This window comes from Tiliqua scincoides, chromosome 7 (genome assembly GCF_035046505.1).
Source record: "Tiliqua scincoides isolate rTilSci1 chromosome 7, rTilSci1.hap2, whole genome shotgun sequence".
In the NCBI taxonomy this organism is placed as follows: domain Eukaryota; kingdom Metazoa; phylum Chordata; class Lepidosauria; order Squamata; family Scincidae; genus Tiliqua; species Tiliqua scincoides.
Genome location: NC_089827.1, coordinates 55,270,547 through 55,294,191, shown reverse-complemented (window position 1 = coordinate 55,294,191; position 23,645 = coordinate 55,270,547). Strand labels below are relative to the sequence as shown.

Sequence of the window (23,645 nt, the reverse complement as noted above, 5' to 3'; positions counted from 1 at the left end):
AGCGAGACAGACCTCTGTGGCAATTTCGGTGTTGTTTCTGAGCCACATTCAGGTCCCCTCCTCTTTTACTGTAAGCAAGGCCTCTGCCTGTCTGTTCACCTTGTGTGGTTTCCCTTTGGGGGAGAGACATGCACTGGAACAGGGCTTGCACTGTAGGCACTGAAGCCAGCCAGGGGACTTGAGCCCTGTTGATATCCGTGCGGTGGGATCAGAAGCAGGAGTAATGCACCGACGTCTCATTCGTGGCCTCTCTGGCACCCTTCTTCTACTTGTGAGCATGGGGCTCCTCTCCACCAGACGATACAGCATCCAAGAGGTCGTTGATGTTCAGCAGCTTGCAAAAATGATGCCTGCTAGAGAGGAGCAGCAGGAACCGGCTTTGGTGGACGTGATGGACCACGTTGACAGGGACCTCAAGAACAAAGAGGAGCACAAGGGCGACCTAGCAAGGCCTATGGTTGAGACAGACCTTGTACTTGGAGACCTTTTCATTGCTGTGAAGACAACTCAGAAGTTCCACCGGTCCAGGATGGGATTGCTACTGGATACTTGGATATCCCGGGTCAGAGATCAGGTTGGTATGAGGGTGCGCGGGAGGATGATTGAATGGACTCTGGTGAGGCCACAGCTGCCTGGAGTAAGCTGACTCCAGAGAAGAGGCTGAGAGGCTCCTTTCACTGAGGGCAGTTCTGCATGGAGATTGTTTTAGACCTTGGATTTGCCAGTTGCAACAGCCTTTGACTCACACTCTGTGGCATCCATGCGCAGCCCATCCAGATGCCTTGCATATTCACAGGACAGCTACTGACTGAGAGCACAATCCTAACCAACTTTCCAGCACTGGCATACCTGTGCCAGTGGGGCATGTGCTGCATCCTGCAGTTGGGGGGGGGCAGTCACGGAGGCCTCCTCAAGGTTAGGCAATATTTTTTCCTTTACCTCAGAGTTGCATTGCCCTTCTGTCAGTGCTGGAAAGTGGGTTGGGATTGCACCCTGAGAATCTTGGGCTGGGCACAGATGCTGTTGTCTACAGATGGGAAGGTGCAAGCTTGGTGCCCAAGCCATGTCGTGCCTTTTCTTGCACGTAAACATGTGAGAAGACAGGAGATGGAACCTGTCTTCAGGGACACAACCAGGGAAGACACTTTAGAGAAGGTCAAAGAGAGAGGTTCAGAACTTCCTCGGCCAGTAGATCCATTTTCCTACAACATGCCAACACCTTGGTTGTCCTACCTGGCAGGAATGGGGCCATCAGCAGCTCAGATTCAGAACAATTAGAGGGTTTTTAAAAAACTGATTTTAGAGTAAAGCCCTTAAAGCCAGCATAAGTACCAGGAAGCAAAACTTGTAGGATTCTACTGATAGTTTAAGGAACCTCCAAAGGAAGAGCAGAGAGTTACATGTGTGATTTGCACATATATACTCTGCATAGTCAGATTGTGCTTTAAATGCGGAGACTTGAGAGTTGGAATGACCCATTGAAGCTATTTTACCCAGCCCTTAGCCTTTCCAACTTTAATCAAAGTGTGGTCTTTTTTTACTCTCACTGCCAGGTGGTCCTATCTTAATAATATATTATGGACTCTGGTGACCCATGGGGAACGATCAGATGATGTGGCTAACTAGGGATACAGTCTGGAGTGGCCCCCAAGAATATAGAGTCTGCCCATTTGGGGGAGGAGACCTTAAGATACCATAAGACAGAAAAAGAGCAGTCCTTGGCATCTCTAGCTGAAAAGATCAGGTGGCAGGTGGTAGAGAAAGACCTCTGTCCTGAAGACCCTGAAGATAGTATAGATAATGCTCAGCTAGGTGGACCAATGTGCTGACCTAGTCTAAGGCAAGTTCATATGACCATCCCTGTCCAAAGCTCATTGCTTCTCACCAGCTCACATACCTGCAGCTCCTTGGCAATTCTAACCCTTCTGCTGTTCATAGTTATGACGGCGATCCATGTGATCTACCATATGATTTACCTAGCAAAAAGTAATGTTCGCATCCCTCAATGGCCCCCCAAAGCATGCAGAGGAAGTGATCCACGTAGATCTGACGCAGAAACAGATCTTTAATGGAGGAGGGATGTAGAGCAGAAGAGTCTGCTGCTATCTTTCCCTCTGTGCTAATAAGCCTCAGCTCTCTCGGCTCCTTGGGGATGCCTGAAGCTCACTCATATTAAGCATGCTCTCTCCCTGTGAGTACATGGCTTTATGTTCTAGCACCACTCCCATTTCCAGTTGCCAAATGATATTTTCTAAACTAACATCTGAACTAGAATTCAATCAGAGTTAGAAAATACAGTACCAACAAACTTACCCGAACTACGTATATCTAAAGATTCAATACTCCTTGCTTCAAATTTGATGGGATGCCTGCTCTCTCATACATGAAGATTATATCTAGGAAAAAAATAATCATATATGAAGCAACCCTAAAGAGTGACTGATCATGGGCACAATCCAGACAAACTTTTTTTTAAGTTCCATTGGTTTTCAGTAACAGAGTTGATTGCTGCCCTTGAAATCCATTTAATTTAAAAGTGGTTCGAGTTGCCTGGATTAGTCCCATTACTTTTGGCAGTTTACATGTCACTTTAAGGGACCCCCATCCTAACAGCCCAAGTCTAGAGATGTCTGCTCAGAAGTTAGCCCCTCTGACTTTAACAGAACTTACTCCCAGGTTAGTGTGTATGACCTCAATGCGGAGACATGCATTTGACGGACTGCCTTTCCGTGGTCTGGCTAAACCAAAGCAGGCTCATGTTAAAATGTAATTGCCTTTATTAAATGATGTTCGCACACTTCTTTAGGTTTGTGAAAAATAGAAGGAAGCAGGCATATGAGGAACAAATTAAGAATAATCATGATCAAGCCACCTTTCATAACTGTTAATTGACTCTGTTGTGAAACCAATTAGATTTTCTGCTTCCTCCACACTAGTAAGGAGTATTTTTTAAAAGAGATTTATAAGGCTGAGCAGTCCAATTGGCAGGATAGGCCAAGAAAGTCAAACCCAGAGAAGCACCCAAAACCCTGCAAGGGGAAGTTGGGTAGTTCCTGATGTGACTCTAAAGGGCCAAGCATCGAAGACTTTTCTTATCCAGATTTACAGTCAGACACCTCCATAGAACAGTGTTTCTCAAACTGTGGGTTGGGATCCACTAGGTGGGTCATGAACCAATTTCAGGTGGGTCCCCATTTATTTCAATATTTTATTTTTAATCTGTTAGACCTGATGCTACCATGGTATGTGACTGTGTTTGGGGAAATGTTACAGACCTATACTTTTAACAGGCTACTATATGTGTATTCTTTTAACAGTGATAGTCAATGGGACTTCCTCCTGGGTAAGTGTGGGTAGGATTACAGCCTAGGATTGTTAAAACTTTTCCTGCTTGATGATATCACTTCCGGTCATGATATCACTTCCGGTGGGTCCTGACAGATTCTCATTTGAAAAAGTGGGTCCCAGTGTTAAATGTATGAGAACCACTGCCATAGAAGGAGACATACAGGTCCTTCAAAACTCACAACACACTTTGAGAGGTTTAAAAGGCACACACAAAACCGTGCAAGTACTTTCAACTCTCAACCCTCAAGCTTTGCATCTCTAAAGTCTGCAGGCCCATACTTGCTTTCCTGGGAGTAAGCCCCACTAAAGAGAATGGGATTTAGTTCTGAGTAGACATGCATACAATTTTGCGGTAAAAGTTGGAAAGTTCTTCTACCCTTTGGGCGGATTTCAGCATGGAAACACAGAGCAATAATTTCAAGCACTTCTGGGATGCCCACAGATGGAAATCCATGGTGAGAGTGCTTTCAGGGATGGTCAGCATTGATTAACATATGATTAATAAATATACATTTTCAGGCAGAGATTAAGGAATTAAAAGTGCAGTCCTATGGTGCAGATAAGCTAGTGACTTGCGCCAGCCGTAAAGCACTTTTGCGCCAACATAAGAGGGGTTAGGCTGGCGCATGGACTTGTGTCGGCCTCCCCGCGCCAAGGCGAGCCCCAGGAAAAGGGTGAGTTGCATTTACCATGCTTGGCTGATGCAGGAGTCTGGGGAGGAGGTGGGGGGAAGGTGTTCTGGGGTGGGCGGAGGGTGGGCGGGCAGTGGGCAGGACTGTGGGTGGGTGGGCAGGGAGTGGGAGGTGGGGCCAGGATTTGGCGGTTATGCCAGATCCTAACCCTGTTCCTGGGCCAACCCTGGGCTGCTTGGATTTGCGCTACCTCTGGAGGTAGTCCCACTGGGGCTGCAGTGGCTTTTCCCGATATAAGGGGAAGCGATTCCTCTTGCCCTGGGCTGAGCCACTAAGCGCCTGAACCTTGCGCTGGATACAGCACAGGCCCGCTGGCCTGCCTGTTCCAGTGCAAGTTAGGATGGTGCTGTATGTCATTTAAATAATCCCCTCCCCAGATTCTCTCAGCCCTGCTACACCCCCTACACATTTCCCCCTTCTTTTTCTACCCTGTGTTTTTTGTTCTTTCATCATGTGGTTTCTCTCCCTTGTAGTTCCCCCTTATACTCCGCCATTCTTTTTGGAAACTAGAGACCTGCAATCATATATGCAGGCTGGCTATGTAAGAAGGCCTGGCTACCATCTGGGCCCAGAGAAGGCCCACGTGCCTTGGAGACTGTCTGCCTGACTTTGCCCTTCTTTCAATATAGAACACGAGTACACTCTTTAACCAGCCTGCAGGCAGCTGGTGGGGAGATTGTTTAAGGCTTGTGTCTCTCTCCCTTTCAGTCCCTTTGGCTTCTTAAAAGCCCATTTTCCGCTTGAGAGGAGCTATTCTTTGCTGGACGGGATCCCCACTCTGCCCTTGGGATGGAGAACATGCCACATAATGTTGTCGAGTGGGGCTAGGAAGGACTGGGGAAAAGGAGAAGGGCTGGGAAGCAGCAGGGCGCTTGCAAGGCTTTTACACACAAGCAGATGTTCTTTTCTGAACTTCAGTTTCCTTTCACCACTGAGCTTCTGTTTTCTCGGCTGTTTGAGATCTTAACCACATCAAAGCAGGATTCTCGGAGGGCAAACTCTCCATTTGGAGGTCCCTCCCCCCCCCCCCGAGGCTCAGAGTTACTTAGGGACATAGGATCAGACCAGGTATTTCAGCCCCCAGCTGGTCCCAGGAGCTGTGTGAGCACATCAAAGCTGCATAATGATGCACAGTTGTTGTACAGAAGTCATACATATCTACCCTACAGATAAAACCAGTTTCAAAACCTTAGTAATCATCAAGGCATCTATTGACAACAGATGCACATCTGCTACAGATAAGAATCGGCATTTATATTCAGACAGTCCTCATCATCCACGGGTTTGCAATCCATGGATTTGACTCACCATGGATTGCAAGCCCACACTGAAGGGTTGGCAACCTTCAGTCTCGAAAGACTATTGGTATAAGCCTACAGCACTCAGGATTCCCAGGCGGTCTCCCATCCAAGTACTAACCAGGCCTGACCCTGCTTAGCTTCCGAGATCAGATGAGATCTTGCATGCGCAGGGTAACAGTTGCTGTACATTGAAGGACAGTCTGATGATCTAGCCCCCACTCTCCCCTTCTCCTCTGCCTCCCCTCTTATTTTTCCAACTTAGGGAATGGGACGAGGAGCAATGGAGGCAAGTGGGCAGCCAGCTGTGGGTGCTCTTCTCCAATCTTTTTCTTGAGGCAGCTGCCTCAATTAATAATAATAATAATAATAATAATAATAATAATAATACAGGTATTTCTATACCGCCTTTCTAGGTCCTCAGATTCCTCCTCGGACTTTATTCAAGGCGGTTTACATGGACAGGCAATTTAAATCCCCGCAGGGATTTTTACAATTTGAAAGGTTCTATCTTTCAAGAAACCACAACAATCACATGTTTCGTTCTTGATCTGGCCGCACATTATGGCCTCCATCCTCCCACGCTCGGAGCAGATGGAATAGCTCAGCTCAGCTTGTCAGCTGCTTCAAGGTCGCACGGTATCAGTGGTCTCGAACTGGCAACCTTAGGATGTTATCTTCAGGCGAATGGAGGCTCAACCCTCTAGACCAGACCTCCTGCCCTAATTGGCCTCATGGATGAAGCAACCTTGACACGGAGTAAGGCCAGTAGTCCGTCTAGCCTGATCTCCTGCCTAGAAGTAACTTCTCGGGCTCTTAGAGTCAGAGGTCTTTAATGGGGGATTGAACCTGGGACCTTTTACATGCCAAGCATGTGCTCTACCAAAGCCTCAGATCTACGAGCGGGTGGCTTCTTTTGGGAGAAGCCATGACAGTTAAACCAGCTGAGAATAAATGAAAAATTTGCTGCATAGAGCAAGCAAGAGTTCAGAGGACCAGATCTGAGAAAATCTGGGCTAATCTATTTTTCTGTACGGAGCAGTCGGTCAGTCAGACGGTCTCTCTCTGCAAAGAAACTAAACCAGATGCTTATTATCAATAATCATATTGCACTTTAAAAATATCCAGACTTGTTACAATCCTCATTTCACAGCATCCCTGTAAAAATTTTCTTGCATTTGTACGGAAGAGAACTCTTTCTGGGAGCTGAAAGCAGCACATGGCTCTGGTAGCTGTCTCAGATAATTTGTAGTCAAGGCTGGCAGAACTCTGTGGCTTGTCACAGGAGGGCAGATTCAGAATTCAGGAAATTTGAGACAATGGAGTAACCCCCCTCTCTCTCCCTTTTTCTCAGACATACGTCTTCACGGATAAAGAAGATGAGGAACTGCAGGCAAAACTGGGTAATCCAGCTTCTAGCATTGCACCTCCGTTAGCTGACTTCTTTGTAGCTGGTGTGTTGGGAGCCCTGCTTAACAGCCTTACATACCTGACAGAGGAGCCTCATTAACTTTCCAAGCAGAGGTTTGAGATAGGCTTGCATGTGTTCTGCCATTCTGCACATGGTATGAAATGTACAGTAACTAGAGACCCAGAGTTCAGCATCCTGAGAAACACAGTTCCTTTTTTTCTTAAATAGGCGAAACATGTTTCTAGCCCTCAGGCTGTGGAGATATTGGCTTGATGAAAGTGTGGGGGCAATGCCTGATGACTGGGTAAGGTTTCCAGCAGTTAGGGAGTAGGGCAAGAGGAAGTGCTCCTTCACAAAGCACGTGATTAATGTGTGGTATTTGCTGCCACTAGACGAAGTGATTCACTTCCATGAACTTAGTGATGCGCAGTGAGGTCCAAGGCTGGGGAGGTATTGAATGTGGAGCTTGGTGACCCAGAGGTATGGTGGTGACATGATGATGTCATCACTTCACAGGTGAACTTCTGGGTCCATGAGTGTACACATGCACAGTCACAGTGGAGGCCAAGCTTTGGTTGCTGCAGCTCTAGTCTCTGTACAGGGTGCGCAATATGATTCCCTTTGATGGTGCGCATGCTTCGCTCAGTTTCTGAGTGGTTGTGTGATCACTGGGGAAGCTGAATTCTTGTCTGTTGCAACTCTGGTCTAGCAGCAGTGAGAGTGTGGTCTCCTCTGTGATTATGCAACCGCTCAGAAAGTGGGTGGAGCACTTGTCCAGTCCCAGGAGACATAAGAACATAACATAAGAGCAGCCCCACTGGATCAGGCCATAGGCCCATCTAGTCCAGCTTCCTGTATCTCACAGCGGCCCACCAAATGCCCCAGGGAGCACACCAGATAACAAGAAGACCTGCAAGGCTTCCTGGGAATTGTAGTTAAGAACAGCCCCACTGGACCAGGCCATAGGCCCATCTAGTCCAGCTTCCTGTATCTCACAGCGGCCCACCAAATGCCCCAGGGAGCACACCAGAGATGCTGAGGCTATTTTCTTTGTAGCTCTGCGTCCTTTCCCTCCCCTGACTGCACATCCCTGACTTAGATGACTGTAAAAGGGGACAAGGTACCAGTGGGTATTAGTCATGGTGGGTATCTGCTACCTTCTGGTTCAGAGCAATATGCCTTTGGATGCCAGTGGCTGGGAGACCACAGCAGGAGGGGCTACAGGTCTCACTCATGGGTTTCCCAGAGGCATCTCTGTGGGAAACAGGATGCTGGACTTGATAAAGCAGGGCCTCATCTTAGGTTCTCATGGCTTCGGTTCCCTCCATCACAGACCCCTACGTAGCTCTTAATAACCTGCACAAGAAGAATCAATTATATCACATCTTTGCAAATTTACTGAAGTTGAAAATTAGGCACTTGGGGAAGAAGATTACCCTGGCCCTGCCCGGTAAGGGCTTTCCAGAAAATCAAGAGTGATGGTGGCGTCTGGCATGCGCAATCAATGCACACTTGTTACCCATCGGTTGCAGGAGTTCCACCCATTTTCCTCCCAAATAAAGGAAGTTTCTGTTGAGCACGTATCTCATGTACCCAGCACTCCAAAACTCCGTATCTTGTTGCTGAGAAAATGAGATTCTTCCCCTGACTGGCGCTATCATTGCTAATGTGATTGCTATGCATTCGGTAATTGTGCAAGTGTCATCAGCACCCCTTGAGCGTTGCCTGGGAGGTGAATAATGACCAGCAACACAACCCGTTCCTTCCATATGTTCTTAATGGACTTCTAAAAATGTTCTTTGCTGGGCCAGGGCTTCCCTGCTTGATTTTGTTATCAATACTTTGATCAAGTTGTCGACAACATTAAAAAAAAATCTGTGCAACTCGGTCCATTGCGTCAACACTGGATTACCATTTTAAAGGATTGGTTTGACTCCCTGCCCCCTCCATGGTCCTTGATCATTGTGAACATTACTGGAAGGCAGGCAGCCAAGCAAAAGAGTCCTCTTATTTTACAACTCCAGTTCATCTGGTACCTGTTGGCTCCTGTGCTTTTCTTAGCGTGCTTTCTTAGTTCCTGCCTCCCTCCAGCATGGTAATCCGCTGGAATCAGTGGCTTTGCCTCTGTCTTGGAGTCATTATGGAATATTTTCTTTTCCTTACTCTGGTACCTGTACACTGGGTACACTCTGGTACCTCACTGGGCTGGAGGATGCAGCCCTACCGTCGGGAGCATGTTTCCTACCAGGCAAGGGTGGGGGAACCACAAGCAGAAGCAGAATTTTCCCCACCCTTCCCCGGAAAAAGCTATTCCTATCACTCGGGCAGCTCAATCCTATTCCGCAATAGCTGGAGAGTGTCGTGACAGCAGAACGCACAGCAGCTGTCACAAAATGGCCATCTAGAGTGCTCAGAATGCTTTGTCGGTGGCCATTTTGGGAACCCGGACACAAGAGGCATCAGTGCTCCCTTGTCATTGCTGGTTCCTGTTGCACCTGCTGGAGCAGATCAGACAGAGGTGGGGCAGGGGTGGGTGGGGAGGGGCAGGGAAGGGAAAGGGAGGGAAAGGGGCAGGTAGGCTACAGGATGGGGTGGATCTGTCAACAATGTCATGGAATCTGATCCCTTCATTTTGCAGCCTCCTGGCCTTTTTTTTTTTTCTTGGACTTGCACCATCTACGGAGCTGGCACAAGTCCAAGGAAATGAAAGGAGCAGGGACGCTGCAAAATTTACAGAGGCAAGGCCACTGTAAACTTCCCTTTCCCCTATGGGTCTTCTTGGACCTGCGCCAGCTACAGAGCTAGCACAGGTCCAAGGAGACCCATTAGTTGGCAACCTTCAGTCTATGGTAAGACTATGGTATCGCGCTCTGAAAGGTGGTTCTGGAACAGCGTCTACTGTGGCTGAAAAGGCCGATTCGGGAGTGAAAGGAGACCCATAGGGGAATGGGAAATGAAGGGTAAAGGGAAATGATTCTCCTTTCCCCTCCGAAGTCTCCCAATCTCCCCTTCCTCCAAATACAGCGTGCCTGTTTTTGTCACAGCTTCCATGGTGGTGGTGGTGGTGGGGGAGAAGGATGGGATTGGGCCCTAAATGTACAACCTGGGTATAATACTAGGGTGCATTAGGAACCGGCATTGTAAGGCAAGGACCTTGAAAAGTCCTAAGCTGCTCCTTTTTTGTTTTGCTGCGAGAATAAGCCTGTCTTCCTATTCCAGAAGTGCAGGATAGGTGCTTATCCACTATTGTCTCCTTTCCCCATCAGGCGATCATCTGGTGCTCACAAACTGCTCTGCAGAGTATAGCCATCCAGCGCTCTCTTGCAAAATGGCTGCTGAGTTTGATGCATTTTTGGCTAGCGGCCTGAGGTGAGCAAAACTGCAGGAGCGAAACGAGGCCACGGTGGGGTGAATTTCCACCCCCTCTTAGTGAGAGCTTGAGGGGATTTATCAACGCATGAATGTTTTCAATCAGTACGGACATTTCATCTTATGCTTCCCATCCACAAATTGCCCACAAAGCTTAATACTCAAGCCGTAGTTTGCTTCAGCACAATGTCCTAGGAGGGAACTACAAACCAGGGCTGGTTAGGAGTCTCTCAAGTTGCATCCATCACTTACATTGGTGGTTTGAGGAATCGAATCTCTCAATCCACATGGATGACACAAGATGCCACGTGATGGTGCAGTGTGAATGCTAAGAGCAGCATTCAGCCATTGGTCTATATGTGCACAGGAGGGGGGGCAGGAGGAGTGCATCCACACCTGAGTGGCTGGCTCTATGGCCCCATACGTGTTCAGTGGAATAGCTGAAAGAGTCTATGTTCATACACTGTATGCATACACTGACCTTTGAATAGTTAGGATTCCTGAGTGCATAGACGGAATATATACATGTTCAGTTCGTGTGCCCCCATAGGCTTTTTCAGATGTTAACATACAATAGTGGGCCAGGAGCAGGTGCAATCCTGATGATGATTGGCAACCTTCAGTCTCGGAAGACTATGGTATAAGCCTACAGCACCCGGTATTCCCAGGCGGTCTCCCATCCAAGTACTAACCGGGCCTGACCCTGCTTAGCTTCCGAGATCAGGCAAGATCGGGCATGTGCAGGGTAACGGGTGCAGTCCTGCTTCTCCCTATACATCTGTTCAGAAAAATGGCTGAATAGTGCTAAGGTTAGCTTTTCTTTAAGACTGTGAGCAGAAGCACATTCCAGCAAGCATGAACTGAATTGAGCCTAGAAGATTGAACTGGTGGAGTGAATATTAAAGACTCCTCAACAACTGTTCCTATGCTGAAATTATGCCCGTTCTTGGACCCACCGGTATGTTTCTTTATTCTTTCTCCAGCTGGTTTTGCCACCTTGATGATGACAACTACCTGAACTCACAAGCTCTGTTGAAACTCTTGTCATCTTATTCCCCGGACCAAGAGGTTTATATTGGGAAGCCCAGCCTGAATAGGCCAATCCGTGCTGCAGAAACCTTGCCAAACAACCAGACAGTAAGTCCCACCCTTGACCCGGTAAACGAAGCAACAGGTTGACTATTTGAAGATCGAAAGACAGGTAGGAGGTTATTTAGAAGAGAGATGGGCAGCTATGCTGGAATCTACTGAAAGATCATTGGATATATGTTCTGACATCAAATTACTTAACAGTGGAGAATTTTGGTTCTAAATTAGGCAGCGAGAATCCCTGATGAGCAGTGAGTGAGTCATAGATTTGCATTAGTATATACAAGAGCATCAGATACAATGGTTTATGGCTGTGGTTCCCAAACTGTCTTGGAGTTTGGGAGATACAGTAAGTTGTTGTGGGGGAGGGGGAGTGCAGCGACACGATCCCCAGGATTGCACTGCTGCCAGGGATACCAGGGGCTTTCTTTTACTTACTGGAAGCAGCAGCACCCTCCTGGTGTGCAGGGAGCCCCACAGAAGCCTCCGCAGGGCTCCCCAAGCCACAGAGAATGTGAGCATAACTAACACAACCCACTTCCAATTTGTGATTGCCAAACTGGAAGTGGGTTGTGATTGTTATTTTGACATTCTCCATGGGTGAGCATGGGGAGTTTGGGTGGTGGGTGTTCCCGGGGTGGGTGCGCAGGGAGCGGGAGGCGGGGCCAGGGTGTCTGCAGGGCCTCATTCCCGGGTGGCCTGGGGCAGTTCTGGGCTGCTCAAATTTGTGCCACCCATTTAGGCTGCTACAGCTCTCCCCGGGTTAAGGGCAAAAGTTTCCCCTTGCCTCGGGCCGAACCTCAGACAGCCCGAAACTTGCACTGGATACAGTGCAGGCCCGCTGGCCTACCTGTTCCAGCGCAAGTTAGGATTGGGCTGTAAGATTGCCAAGTGTAAACACCGACAGTGCCCAGTACCTTTTCAGAGCTGCATTTTTGGGCCAAATGTTGGCTTCCTTGTCATCCTGCTGCAGTGGCAGAAGAAGCTGCACCTTGTGAAATTCTCCCTTTTAGGCAAATCACAACCCTCATCTTCTGTTCTCAAGTTCAGAGGCATATCTCTTGCAAAAACTTTTGCAAACTAAAGTTATCTCGAAAGCTATTTATTATGACTTTTACCACTAGTTATTAACCTCACTAGACAGACGCTCTGCAGCTCTTAAGCTATTTTCTGGTTGCAAGGTTTGCATAGACCTAATTATTGCTCTCAGATAATCTTTGGCAGAACCTTTGATCACAGGTCAGTCCGGGTTTTCAAAGGGCAGAAAGCTAGTCGTAACCCTAGAGGATAAGATCATCAAAATTTCAAACAAAGCAAATGGCAGAGAGTCCCTGGAAGAGAGATAAAAGAGATCATTACCTGGAGAGGAATTAAGTTCTCAAGTAGGCAACCGTTCAGCAAGAAGCAAACTTCTGTCTAAAAGACCTCATCTGCAGAGATGAGCAGAAATGGAAAAACTTTTCACTCAGGCAGTCCAATCCTACCTAAATCCCCACACGGCAATGCCGCTGTACAGTGACCTCTGTATCTCATAGGGGATTTTTGGCTGCTGAGGATCTCCGCAAGGCAAGGCAACAGCAAGCTGCGATGGGTCAACTTGGACCTACTAATCTACATTGACCCAGGATGGTGGATCACGCCTGGGAAGGGGGTTGGGATTCAGTGTGCCAATCCCACCCCCTTCCAGGCCTAATCCGCCCTCCTCCTTGCCCCTGTCACCCTCCCATTCTGCCCAGCCCTCCCCCGGTCTGAACATCCCCCATAGAACCCTGCTCCTCACTGCCCTCCAACTCCCTGCATAGGTTTACCAGGTTGGGGGAGAGGTCTCAGTGGATCCGCTGGCACATGGGAGACCACTCTGGCTTTCCTGCCAGTGGGCATCCAGCACACGTGGAGGTGGCTTTGCGACCGCTTTAAAGCAGCCTCCACTGGCACAATGCTAGTTATGCTATTAGGGGAGGCGGATAGGATTGGGCCATAAATATCTGATCTATCATCATGACCAGGGCCAGCAAGCCCTCCTGGTGCTGCTTCAGCTTTACCAAATGATGCACCAGTCTTTACTCTTCCCAATGGAGGCAACTAGAGGGGACAGAGTTGAGTACCCCTTGCCAACGTGCTACCTGAAGCAACTGCTTCAGTTAGTCTTGTGGGGTGGGCTTTGGTTGTTTCTTTGGTTGTTTATTCATTTAAAAAAAAAAAAATAGGTTTTCTTTCATCCTACTAAAGAGGCCACCAAGGTAGCGCACAACAGTTAAATAGCATCCATAAAACCATTCAGATAACAGCTGACAAGAACAGCCAATCAAATTGCACACAGTCAGTACTGTGGAAGGGAAGAGGAGGAGGGGATGCTGTGGCTTGGCTGTCCTTGGCCTTGTTTTGTCTCTTCCTCTGTTATCGAGGCTGCTCTTGCAAGAGTGAGAAGGCTTTTGCTATGAGATGATGCACAAAGGGTGAGGACTGGTGTTTGCCATTCAGGAAACATGACCGCACAAATTTTATGCAGAGTTAGTAAGGTCATTCTAAAACTTAGCATTTTCACAAATTGACCCTCATACCCTTTATAATACGGGTGTCAAACATAAGACCCACGGGCCGGACACGGCCCCCGGAAGCAATTTATTTGGCCCCAGCATAATAATTAGGCTCTCTCATATCTTGAAAATATGAACAAGATTTGCACATTTTCTCTTCTTATTTGCAGCTAATGAGTTTCTAGATGAGAACAAAGTGCTTATTTCTGACCATCATCTGCTTAGTGACATCACTTCCTGCTTAATGGTGTCACTTCTGGCTCTCAGCAGGCAACATGTTGCTTACTTTGGCTCTCTGTATGAAACAAGTGTGACATCCTTGTTTTATAACCTGTTCCTTTATAGCCAAAAATTGGCACTGAAATAACATTTGTGGTTGTAAAGGAACAGATACTATCTCATGTGTGGGACTATCACACTTTTTCCACATCATACTTGAACTCTTGTGACACACTGTATGTGGATTACACAGTGGTGCAATAGTACACAGTACATGGTCTTGAAAAGCCTTCAGCGGGTCTAGAATATAGCAGTTAGGACCGTGGTTGGGGCCCTTACTCCTGCTTTTTGCCATCTGCACTGGTTACCAGTATATCTGGTATATACTAGGGCAGATATACTAGTATATCTAGGGCAGGAAGTCTGGTCTAGAGGGTAGAGCCTCCGTCTGCCTGAAGATAACATCCACAAGGTCGCCAGTTCGAGGCCACTGGCACCGTACGACCTTGAAGCAGCTGACAAGCTGAAGCCGAGCAATTCCATCTGCTCTGAGCGTGGGAGGATGGAGGCCAGAATGTGAAGCCAGATTGGAATGAAACACCTGAATGTAGTGGTTCTTGAAAGAAAGAACCCTCTCTCAAATTGTAAAAATCCCTATTTAATAAGGGATTTAAATAAAGCCTGCCTATGTAAACCGCCTTGAATAAAGTCTTGAATAAAGACCAAGAAAGTCGGTATATAAATACCTGTTGTTGTTGTTGTTGTTGTTATTATCTCCAGTCCCAGTTTGAGGTGTTATCACCTTTCAAGCCTTTAATGGTTTGGGACCGCTTCTCCCCTTGTGAACCTGCCCACCTGCTCTGGTTGTTGCTAGACACCCTGCTTTGTGTTGTTGGTTGATTTGTATCCCTCCTTTCTACCTGGAGGGCACCTAAGGCAGCTATTTTGTGTTACCCTGCTTGCAGAGGTATGGTTGGCACAGGGACACAGGAACAAACCCTCTCAGCTTCTGCTCATAAGCTATGGAACTCCCTGCCTCAGTAACAAGTTTAACCCCCTCTCTGATGGGCTTTCAACACTTGGTGAAACTTTTGTGTTTCACGAGATGTTTCAGCTGAGTTAATTTCCCCCCTATTGAGTTGCTTTCGATCCTGCTGCTTTTTCCAGGGCAGGTACAGGTAGAAATAGTTGTGAAGCCGGAAGCTCCTGGAAGTAAAGAACAGAACATGAAGGTTTTCTCCTGACTGTAGTTTTAAAAAGGAAAACAAACAAACAAACCCATCTGCCTACATATATTGTGACATGTGCTGTTCTCGTGTGGAACCAATGCAGTTGCAGAAATGATGAACTTCCCCCCCCTTGTTTTTCAGAAGTCAGTCTATTTCTGGTTTGCTACTGGAGGTGCTGGATTCTGTATTAGCTGGAAGCTGGCCACAAGGATGGCTCCGTGGGCAAGGTGAGCAACAATGTTCATAGATATCAGACTTTGTCTCACCACCATGTGATCACAGTGATTTCTCTGAAACCGGATTTCATGTCTTCCTGCAGTGGCATGATTGCTATGAGAAATCTCTTCTGTGTGGTTGGGATTCCATGCGCTCCTGGAGGTTAGGTTGTTCCCCTAACCTTAGTGCGGCTCAACCATGTAGAAGAGGGCTCATCAGAGGGCACTTTGTTGAAGGTTCCCTCAAACCAAGCGCCAGCCCCACCTTGAGTTATAATGAGTTAGTGTGCATGGTGTGTATGTTTGTTGGTGCGGAGGGCTCATATTCCATATAGACTGTTCTGGGTGAGTCAGCATGCTCATTACGCTCAAGATTGTATTGGGCCAGCTGGTGCAGTCAGTTTGCATTAGTAATGGTCCTGAAGTTTGTAATTATAATTACCTAGTTTGCAGGATGAATTTTTCCAGCTTGGTATGCTTGACTGTATTGCAAATCCAGCACCATTTGCCCAAGAATCTATCCTTAAGTTCAGAATGTTGCATGAGATCCTGCCTATGTTTTGTCAGTGAGGTTCTCAGCAGTCCAGGAGTCCAAAGCTAGCTGTTTTATAGATGCAGGCACATACATTCTTTCATGTTAATGCCTTACTTTGAAGGAAACCATCACTGATGGAAAGCCCCAGGAAAGTTTTGCATTGATGGGTGCAAAGCTATGAATTGTGTTAGGGCCTAGAGCTGGTGCTGGGCTCAGCACTGGGTAGAGGACACTAAGCAGCTGCCCAGAGGTAAGTGGGACTTCCTGGTGGTAGTGCAGCCTTTCAGAGTAGGGGAAGGTGTTCCAGAGCAAGGGAGGGTGCGGCGGGGGAGGAACCGGCCTGGGAGGGTGTGGGACTGGTGGAGGCCTCCTCTGCTGGATCCTATCCTCTGTGTCAGGCTGCAAAGCAAAAGTTTGGGAAAACAAAAGTTCCCTTCCCGCAGGAGACCTCCAGTGGCTTTCCTGCACCTGCAGGATACAGTGGTGACCATTTTGGTACCACTGTTCCTCCAGGTGCCAGGAACCATAGGATTGGGCTGTAAATGGGCTTTCTCAATGAGAAAGCTTGCAAATATAGAGCTGATTCTGAACTGAGCCGAAAAGTGCTCACCCACCTGTAATATATACCTAGGTAGGTATGGTCCTACAGAAAAAAGACAGATCCATGTTTGAGCTAGGCACCCTTCCCTTTTAGTACTGTGGTTTTTTTTAACTGACTGTGTGTGATGACAGGAGTGACATGTTTTGAGCACTCGGTGAGAGCTCAGAACTATTCAGGGGCAAAAGTAGAAACTGTTTGAAATCCGTCTCATCTCTGTTTCCATGGCAGAATGGTTCAGTGGCCAGGTAGATGCATGAAGTCAGTGAAGTGAGACAGCAGCCCTCTGTTAGAACATCCTGCTTCCTTACTGGAGGAAGAAGTCCTCCCTATAAAATCATTTCATCAATACACATGGACCTATCTCTGTTATCTTTTTGAAGTTTTCTTTTTTAGTTAGTTTTTCCTCAAGTACCAAAGTTAAATAATAGAAGGAGAAGCAAAATATGAGAGAGAGAGAGAGAGAGAGAGAGAGAGAGAGAGAGAGAGAGAGAGAGAGAGAGAGGTTGATCCCATAATAATAGAGTTATCTGTACAATAATGAAAGCAAAACATATGGTGGAACATTAGCATTACATTTTTTATTCCCGTAATTAATAAACTCTGCCCGATGTTCTACGGACTTATTATCTAACTGGCATCCTTCCCAACCCTTTATATAATTTTTCAGTTTAGTCACTTTTGGCTATTTGCCAAATCCTTTTCTGCGTGCCCTTAAGCTGGGTAGCTTTCGCCTTTTCTGCAGTGAGTTGCCAAATTAATCCTGACCGCACATGAAAGGTTAATCATAAATTTGAGTTGGGATGTCTCAGCCTTTCCATTCAAATAACAAAGAAGGCTAGTTCGTGGACACAATGGTAGGTGGTGATCTGGAACAGCTCTAAATAAGTTAAACTGTTGCTTTGCAAGTCCATTGGAATCTGGGGACAACGTCATGATATAAGAATGAAGTCAGCTGGAGAGGAGGCAAATCTCTAGCAATTAGCTGAATAACATGGTATGCTTATGTAGGTTTAATCAGAAGTAAGACCCACTGTGTTGAAAGGGCTTACTCTCAGGTAAGTGCTCATAGGATTGTACTTTCAGTTTTCTAACTGTTTTAAAAAAATGGTAGCAAGCACCTTGGTCTTCCAATTTGCGTATTTTGAGAGTGAATTTGCCGAAATCAATTGTCTATAGCAGTGTTTCTCAACCAGTGGTACGAGTTCCACTGGTGGTGTCTGGTGGTACTCTGAGGACTCCTGGACAACAGCTGCCTGGCAGCAAGACCAGGAATACAAATCAACAAACAGCGGTAGGAGGCTTGGCTCGGCGGTCTGAGCTTCAAAGCATGCTTTTCCACACTCAAGAAAGCCCTCCTGTCCACCCTTAGCCCCTTACTGGTGTTTGTCATGTCTCATCTGGCCTCCCAACCCAGAAATAACTGGTGATACTTCTGGGTTGGGAGGCCAGATGAGACATGACAAACACCAGTAAGAGGCTCATTGCCAGTTACTTCCTGTGGTGCTTTGAATAGGTGGACCATGTGAAGTGATACGGACAAACCTTGAGGGACACTGATCTATGGGTTTCCTTGGACATACTCCAGTCATTTTTTGGTGAGACTTTGCGGACCACTTTTCAGGTTCTTATGGACCACCTGTGGTCCACGAACCACTGTTTGGGGAACCACTGTGATGGAGTGTCATTTTAAAAAGTGGGCCCTGGTGCTCAAACGTTTGGGAACCACTGTTCTAATCAATATTTCATTCCAAGTCACCTTGTCTGGTGTGGTTTCTGGTGGGATACCTAGATTTTTTTCAATACACATTCCAGGAGCAAAAGCTAACTCAGCCTTGAGGCTCAAGCTTTGACCTGATACATGTTTTCTACATTCAAGGTGACGACAGAATTGGTATACAGTAAATGGAGGTGTATTTAGATGTAGTGGTACATTTCTCAGTGCAGTCGAAGAAGAGGCAGCCATACCTTTCTTCTTCCGGTCCTACTGCACACCTGCTGTAACAAGTCAGATGCCAGATTTGTGGTGCAGCAGGAGGGAGAGAGGCGAAATCAGGATCTCTGGATTGGGAGAGGAAACTGCAACTGCCACTATCCCAATTAACCAGTGATAGACCCTATTTTCCCTAGGAAACCAGTGTTCTCATTTTTTTTTTTTTTGGCCTTTTAACAATGTCTTGTTAAAATTTCGTTAGTGTAACTCGCTAGCATTGTCTAGTGCGCATGCATGCTTATGAACACTAAAGCACTGTGCAGTGCATAGCCTGTCCTTTCCCAAACTGTAGCAATGAGATATAATTCAGATGATAAACGTAAGTCCTCTTCAATCATTCAAATGAATTTATAGTGGGGAGAGGCTGGAGCACACCAGCTAGTCACACCTCCAGTGCAGGCACATTCCACAGCCGAACACTTCACTCTCCCAGTATGGGGTCCATTTCTGCATTCTACTCATTCAATTTCTCCCTGCATTCTGGAACTCTGGCTGTACAAGGTTCTAGAATACAAGGAGCTTGTGTTTGGTGCTTGCACCTTCAGGCATGTGTTGAACTTGGGGAAAGCCAGGGGTTGTGGGTGGGGGAGTACAGTGGTGGTGCATGGCTCTGGGCAGTGGTGGCACGTACCCCCACACTACCTGAATCCCCCAAAAGCCACTTCTGCATGTCCGCTTGTGTGCATGCCCACCCATGGATGAGGGGGAAGGGTAGGCAAGTGAGTGTGAATGCGCCCCTGTCCCCCTCCCCTACAAGAGTGCAGCACTCCCTGTTGCAAGAGTGCAGCATGTGTTAACAGTTATCTTTAGCACAAGAATAGGGACGTTCAAAATATCCTAGTTCCATCTGGGAACTGTTGGAGGGTATGCTGTAGTAAGATTGGGGAAATTCAGTTGCACAGTGCTATTGGGAAGTCTGGCTAACCGATCTAGGAGGTTGCTTCTGGTTGATTTAACTCATGTATTAATGCATTATAAAACGAAAGTGGCCTTGATCTCCATGGTTCAGAGTGCGCACGCTAGATATTTATAGATATTTCCAAACTCCACCTATGCAATCACTTTAATCCACAGGAGATGAACCTAGACTCAGACACAGCAGGGGGTGTGTATCCCTGTAGGCTGTGCAAGCTTTCTTGGGCTCAGCCTAACTGCTGGAAGCAGATGCTCACCTCCTGTGCTGTTCTGAATATCCAACTGGATTCTGCTGGGCTTGGAAGGCCTTTGCTCTTTCAGGTATCAAAGACTAGTTAGCGCCCATTAAAATAGAACTGCAGATTACCTCTACGAGGTGTTTGACATACTGCAAGCACATTCATACAGGTCACTTTATCCCTTCTGCTCATGCCAGCATTTCAAGGTATCTCAGCAACCAGAATAACTAGGCAGACACCGTTTTAAAGCAAAACAGGAGAGCTTAAAGACTGAAGTACCAGAATGCAGGAGGAGATGCCTATGTAACATTTTAGCTCCATCAGAATCCTTATGAACACATGAAGGTCCCTTATGCTGGTCCATCTAAACCAGAATGGACTACTCCACCCAAACATGACTTTCCAAGGCCTCAAGCCACAAGCTTTCCCAGCACTTCAAGTTAAATCTATTTTTAAAAACTGAAGCTATCAGGAAATGAACCTTGGACCTTCAGTGTGCACATCACGCATTCCGTCATTGAGCTACGGTTCCATCACTTCCTGCGACCCAAGACGGTCTTTATTTCCACACAGTCAGCTTCCTCACTCAATGTATCCTGGTCTGTTTTTGTTCAGTGGCCGCAACTTCCTGATCACATCAGAGCTCATCCACCTCCCAGATGACTGCACCGTGGGTTTCATAATTGAACACCTTTTAGGAGGTCACCTGGTTCCCAGCACCCTGTTCCACTCTCACCTGGAGGATCTGCAGCGAATCCAGAGGTCCCAACTTACCAAGCAGGTGAGATGGTGTAAAAAGAGAGAAGGAAAGTTGCGCACCTGATGGATTGTGCTGGAGCTTTCCAAATAAACAGGGTCCTTTGATACTAGGGTAGTTGAGTCCTGGATTATTGTGACCTGTTCCAATGCATCCCATTCACTGGTTCCCTGGACATTTGCTTCTGGAGTTATTTTGTGTCTGGATCATTTGCATCCCACTATAACTGGGCAACTAAACAAACTATAACTGGACAACAAACCCTATGTTATATATATCCTAAGCCTCTTATCCCATTCTTAACCCTAACCCTACCATTGCATTTTAAGGAAATAAAAAGTGTATCTAATATAAATATACATATATTAGGGCACAAAAGTCTGGTATGCAAAAAGAACAGATGCAAATGTTCAATTCCAGTATGCATTTAACTGGGACCCAGTCGTCTAGGTCACAATGGTCCTGTCACTGGTTCTTTTAGCCCAAGAAATGCACAGTGGTTACATATCTGTTCCTGAGAAGCCAATCATCTTCCTTTGAGATTGCTCAACCACTGCAGTGCTAGAGCATTTTCTCATTCAATTGGGATGTGTTATGGTGTGTACCTGGGGCTAATGCAATGCTTCTCCCAGATGCACTCTTCCATTGAGACTGCTCCGGCCAGCCCTTGGCTTTTAGCTACCTCCTGTAGCAAGTTACTTCTCCATTTATTATGTGTGAGCAGATACCCTGCTATTGCCTGTGAATGGGGATTTTGCACAGCTATCAAAATGCTGCTGAGATTGTCTGGAGAAAGGGAGGCAGGAGCAGGAGAGCGGATGAGGCAGGCAGGAAGGCAGTTGTTCACATCATCTCCTCCGTAATTGTGACACTGATTGAATCAATCATGCATTATTTAGAAGAGGTTTCCTTGACAAATGCCTCCCCAGACACAGCTCTGCTGTAATAGACAAGGGGATGAAAAGGCAATTAACTAGCCAGTAAAACTTCTTCCCGTCACCATACAAGGAAAGGCACCACAGAACAGAAAGGTAACTGCCAATAACTTGTCCACATGCCTACTGGGAGAAGAGTAACATCTTCAGAAGTCACATGGTGCAGCTCTCACTGGACTGTACCATTTCAGAATGCAGGGGTGGCCTGTGTATTGGAATGCTCTCCCACCGAAGCATCTCACCACCACTACCACATTTGCCTTCATTTGAGTTATGTGGTTATTCACAGCCATTTTGTTCTTCATGGAAGACAGAAAACATTTGCTTGGTTGTGAACAGCCATTGCGGGCGGGGGGGGGGTGGAGGGGGGAAGCTCGAAGGTAAATTGGTTTGGGGGGATCATTTTGCATCTCAAGACCCTAATTGTTCCCCTGAATTTTCTTCTGAGCAATGTCTGTCTCAGCTAGAGCTAAAACATTTCTCTTTGGTTGGCAATCTTCAGTCTCGAAAGACTATGGTATAAGCCTACAGCACCCGGTATTCCCAGGCGGTCTCCCATCCAAGTACTAACCAGGCCTGACCCTGCTTAGCTTCCAAGATCAGACAAGATCAGGCATGTGCAGGGTAACAGTTGCTGTCCTATTGACATGTTGGTTTTCCATGTAGAAGATAATTTTTAAAACATGTAGGAATGTTCGAAAATGTGATTCTTACCCTACCTGCATTCTGAAGTGTACAACCAAGAAGAATAGTCTTGCATGATTCTGATTTTGTAGCTCAGCTTTGAGTCTCACTCTTTGTATGACAGTTGTTCAGAGGACGAAGAGATTAGGACAGCCCAGGGACCTGGAGTACACCTACTACCACTTGATGGTGGGCTGGACCCAAGTGGGCTGGAGACCTGGAGACAGCAGAGGTTTGAAACTGGTCCAGCATTGTCATATGGCCCCATTGGAGAGATGGAACAGAGGAGGAGATTTTGGGTAGCAGAATGAGGTGATGGGTCTTGGGTGCACCTGAAACAAATATTGCTCAGAAGTCACAGTATCTCTGATACATAAAGGGAGCATGTTGCCTGAAGGACACCTGCATTTCTTGTCATTTTTTCCCTTTCTGCTTTTTCCTTTTAGGTCACTCTCAGCTATGGCATTTTTGAGAAGAAACTCAATACGATCAAGCTGGGCAGTCCTTTCTCCCAGCAAGATGACCCTTCCAGGTGGGTCCTATGTCAGCAGCTCCTTGCTGAGTTTTGGGGGAGGGGCTGTTGTTCAGTTGGAGAGCACCTGCTTGGCAGGTAGAAAGTCCTGGCTTTGCCTGGCATCTCCATGTAGGACTGGGGAAGATCCTTATCTGAAACCCTGGAGAGCTACAGTATAGGCCAGGGGTGGGCAAATTCTCAACTTTAGGGATCCTGGACTTTTAACAATGATGTAGGAGAGAGAATTCCCTCTTTTATACCCAAGGTTCTACACCAAAGAATCCCAAAGGTTGAAAGTTTGCCTACCCCTGGTATAGACAGTACTGAGAGATGGACTAGTGGTCTGAACCAGGAGAAGGCAGCTTTGTATGTTCGTATTTGGTGTGTTGGCAGTGTTTGGAGAGGACGAGGGTAAGGAGCGTGACGGTAAGGGGACACCAACCAAGTTTTGCTACAAGTGAGGAATGAAGGCCTGTGATTAGGGAAACTCTACAGCCAGAACTATTTTGGCTTCATTTCCACTGCTGATGGCTTGCCGTCTTTTATCATCCTTTAAGCCGAGGCTTTATTGCAAAATCTGGAACGGAAGCCAAGCATTCAAGGTTGTTCAGACCCAAGGGGCCAAGCAGGGCGTTCTTTGGCTGAGGCTCTTGTTAAACCTATGCAGGATTAGAGGGCTGGAAACATCGGTTTTGGCATTTCACCGCAGTGCAGTGTGAGAGCATCTGGTGTTAGATGGGACATTGGGGAACAGGCACTCCTCTTCCTATGCAGTCCTGTCCCCTTCTGCGGCAAGAACTCTCTCCTGACATGCCTTCTCTTTCTCTCTCTTTCCCCCTTTCAGGTTCCGATCTCTTCACTGCCTTCTTTATCCAGGCACTTCCTGGTGCCCACAGTCAGTCCTCCAATGACAGTTGGCCAGGGACACTCAAAGTATATCATGGGTTGGCTGGTTCAATGGAGGAGTCTCCAAACAAGGGCAGGCCCAGAACTCTCTCATGTTCAACAGAGCACATTAGCTGCATGCTGACCCAGCAAAGACTTAGTTCATCGGTAGCTGGAAGACAA

General features: G+C 47.0%; 1 protein-coding gene and 2 pseudogenes across 3 annotated transcripts; 1 reads left to right on the top strand and 2 right to left on the bottom strand.

Moving 5' to 3' along the window:
* The first annotated feature begins 223 nt into the window (after positions 1–223).
* Positions 224–23,488, top strand: MFNG (MFNG O-fucosylpeptide 3-beta-N-acetylglucosaminyltransferase). 3 transcript variants are annotated; one of them, XM_066633810.1, is made up of 9 exons: positions 224–319; positions 428–574; positions 6,693–6,741; positions 10,016–10,118; positions 11,102–11,255; positions 15,334–15,419; positions 20,303–20,468; positions 22,510–22,595; positions 23,422–23,488. In XM_066633810.1, exons 1-9 carry the CDS (start codon positions 224–226, stop codon positions 23,486–23,488), a joined length of 954 nt encoding a protein of 317 aa, XP_066489907.1. The 3 variants fall into 3 exon arrangements, with proteins under 3 accessions (XP_066489907.1, XP_066489906.1, XP_066489905.1); XM_066633809.1 differs by having other exon boundaries at positions 224–382; positions 464–574; XM_066633808.1 differs by having other exon boundaries at positions 224–574.
* Positions 10,762–10,878, bottom strand: LOC136658006 (5S ribosomal RNA; annotated as a pseudogene).
* On the bottom strand, positions 21,902–22,018 carry LOC136658266 (5S ribosomal RNA; annotated as a pseudogene).
* Positions 23,489–23,645: the final 157 nt, after the last annotated feature.

Coding starts and splice junctions, on each gene's coding strand:
- MFNG (XM_066633808.1), top strand. CDS start 224: ATGCACCGACGTCTCATTCGTGGCCTCTCTGGCACCCTTCTTCTACTT. Junction 575..6,692: donor TATCCCGGGTCAGAGATCAG/GTTGGTATGAGG, acceptor CCTTTTTCTCAG/ACATACGTCTTCACGGATAA. Junction 15,420..20,302: donor AGGATGGCTCCGTGGGCAAG/GTGAGCAACAAT, acceptor GTTTTTGTTCAG/TGGCCGCAACTTCCTGATCA.